This window comes from Parasteatoda tepidariorum, chromosome 6 (genome assembly GCF_043381705.1).
Source record: "Parasteatoda tepidariorum isolate YZ-2023 chromosome 6, CAS_Ptep_4.0, whole genome shotgun sequence".
Lineage (NCBI taxonomy): Eukaryota > Metazoa > Arthropoda > Arachnida > Araneae > Theridiidae > Parasteatoda > Parasteatoda tepidariorum.
The window spans coordinates 7,614,912-7,617,898 of record NC_092209.1 but is presented as its reverse complement, the minus strand read 5'-3'; the positions used below and the strand labels follow the sequence as shown (position 1 = coordinate 7,617,898).

At 36.5% G+C, this 2,987-nt stretch overlaps 1 protein-coding gene across 1 annotated transcript in view; it reads right to left on the bottom strand.

Annotated features, from left to right (window-relative positions):
* The window catches only part of LOC107440221 (low-density lipoprotein receptor-related protein 2), a 32,584-nt gene extending 30,043 nt beyond the window's left edge, over positions 1-2,541 (bottom strand). The window contains exon 1 of the mRNA XM_071181626.1: positions 2,266-2,541. Coding sequence (XP_071037727.1) covers positions 2,266-2,422 — 157 coding nt within the window. The 5' untranslated portion in view covers positions 2,423-2,541. The remainder of the gene's footprint in view (positions 1-2,265) is intronic.
* Between the last annotated feature and the right edge of the window lie 446 nt (positions 2,542-2,987).

The following is a 2,987-nucleotide window of genomic DNA, read 5'->3' as shown; positions in this document are numbered from 1 at the left end:
TTAAACATTACTGTTTTCAACATTTTAAAGAATTTATTTTTGGACTTTTGGAAGATTTTTTTTGTTTTGTGGAGATCTTGCGTAGTTGAGCTATACTATCTGGGATAAGAAACAACATAAACTTAAAACCCAGATAGCAAAATAAGTTTCTTTTTCACTCAACAAAAACCTTTTAACCTAAAATTTGGCTGTGATTTGATGATTGATGTAGAGCAGTGGTTGCCAACTGGCGGCACGCGAAGCTTTTTTTGTGGCCCGCTAACTATAATATATTAGTTATCTTTTTTGTGCCGACAATTTTCGTGAAAAAAATTTAATTTATCACATAATCAAATTTAAAAGAAGAAAAAAAATCTTGCCACTATGTTTCTGATTAAGGGAAGGTTCAAAATAATGAATATTCAACCAGCATTATTTGTAATTCTTTTTATTTTCCTTTTTAATATTGAAAAAACTTGTCGTTGAAAAAGTTTGTCAGTAATATTTAATGTTTCTTCATACATACAAGAGTCTTGTAAAATTTTGGTAAAGTTGCGGCCCGCAATTTGACTGGTGTTTTTAATTGCGGCCCCCAGCAACATGTAAATTGGAATCCCCTGGTGCATAAGCTGATTGTTTTTAAGCAGGTTAATAACTTTTTTTAAATGTTTATTATTTAAATATATAATTATTATTAAATAGTTTAATGGTTAATAATTGCTCATTATTTAAGTGCTTAATAATTTAAACAGTTAAAGAATAATTTAAATATTCGTCCGTTATAAAGACAAATTGTTGGATTAACTTAATTGTTGTTGTCACAAATTGTTACTACGCCTTAAAATTTAAATTGATGTCATGATTTGACCTTGAGAAGACTACTCATAAATGCATGCTTAAGTGCGGTTTTTGAATATGGGCCAAAGATCTAAAACTATAGGTAGAACTACCGTATCTAACTATAGAATCAACTCTGAACTAAATTAGTTAAGTGTCACATTTTAAGTTAGCAGCAAGCGTTGACATTTGGGCTGATCAAAAATCCAAATTCATCGAAATAGTGCATTTATTTTTTAGAAGAATTGCGTTAGCATTTCATATTTTGCCTTTACGTCATAAAACTTTTGCACTGATTAATTAGCATATTTTAAGTATGATAATAAATAATTTCTAACGATAGTTATAGCAATATGAAATCTAATTGTTAGATCATTCACAGAGAAAGACTGATGGTAGCATATATGATAACGTGATTTGATAACACCTTTCAATAGTAATCATAACTTATTTAAATGCAAAGTATTTTTACTAATGACGAGAAAACTTCATGGCAAATTCTCTCTCATCTGCGTTGATATTTTAAAGTTGAAAAAAAAAAACTTGTACTAAACCGTAGAGTTTCCAATTCTGAAGTCCCGCAGTGAACTGTTAGTAAGCACAACCAGTAGAACACTGAAGTTAAGCATCGCTGGCTGCGGTCAATAAGCGGGTGGGTGACCACTTTGATCAGACTTGCGCAGGGACCGAGGGTGCACGGTATCGGTCTTCGTTATACTGTTCCATCTTTTTTATAACCGTCGCTGCACAGTCAACCCAATATTATGGGCTTACGACTACTAACGTTCAACTTCGTAGCCTTGTAATTTTGAATCTAACCCAGAAGACAAGGGAACTCCTGGATCAAGTATTGGAAAAAAGTTGCTTTCGTTGTGGACTTTTATTTAATGGAACTAACCCGCATTTTCGTGACGTGGAGAGGAAGACCACGAGAACCCATCACGGTTAGCCTGACGGCAAAGGGACTCTAACCCATGATCCGTCTATCACCGAGGATATTTCACGTCGGCACTGCGGTCGATGCAAGCCGGAAGCGGAATTCGTATGGGCTGGTATTCGAACCCGGTTCGCCTCATTGGAAGACGAACGCTTTATCACATGAGCCATCACGTCTCAAACTGTTCTATCGTAAAGTTCACGACTTCACGCGCATGATTGCGATGGCATGTCTACTGATCATCCTTATGGATGTTTCCCTGACCGTCGTCAATACCCCATTGCACAGCTCTAGTGCGACGTAAATAAAGTATACTACCTATCTATCAAAAATGCAGATTTTTTTAGACGATCTAAATACAAATAAACAATTGCAAAGATTACTCAAGATAACGCTTAACTCACTTGTTTCTGAACTTCAAAATACCAATTAGAGGTGAAACAGAATTCGTCATGAAAAGTTTCTGCCGTGGTATAGTTTCCTCATGAAAAACGATTAAAAATAAAACTTACAGCAAATTCTTTCATCAGACTTATCGAAGCATTGATAACTACCGTCACAAACTTGCTCTTTTGGGATGCAACCTCCAGACTTGCATTGGAACTCTCCATCCTTACAGGAATTGGGTCTGCAGCCATCTTCGTCTTCCCCCTCAGAACAATCCTCCATACTATCGCAGACCCAAAGCCGCGAAATGCAAGTACCATTGTTACATTTGAATTGTTGGGGTGAGCATTCTTCAGATGGATTGAAATCTGAAACAGAAAAAGGCTTCGTATAGTGTAAAGTATTTTTGGTAATAGTCCATATAGTTGTAGAGTTCNTGCAGCCATCTTCGTCTTCCCCTTCAGAGCAATCCTCCATACTATCGCAGACCCAAAGCCATGAAATGCAAGTGCTATTGTTACATTTGAATTGTTGTGGTGAGCATTCTTCGGAAGGATTGAAATCTGAAACAGAAAAAGGCTTCGCATAGTGTAAAGTATTTTGGTAATTGTCCATATAGTTGTAGAGTTCATATATCTTAAAAGCATGGTTTCTTAGGACAAGTCGGCGTTACAAAAGACCAGCTTGATGCGACTGCTAACCCCTGATTGGCCAATTCTTAAGTTAGAGAGCATAAGTCATCGAACCCTCGGCTTGAACGACGACTGGCGTCCGAATCAGCTGCTGTTGGACTACAACGTAACGTTCACGAAGAAAGAAATGGCGGACAACATTCAACAGAGCATAG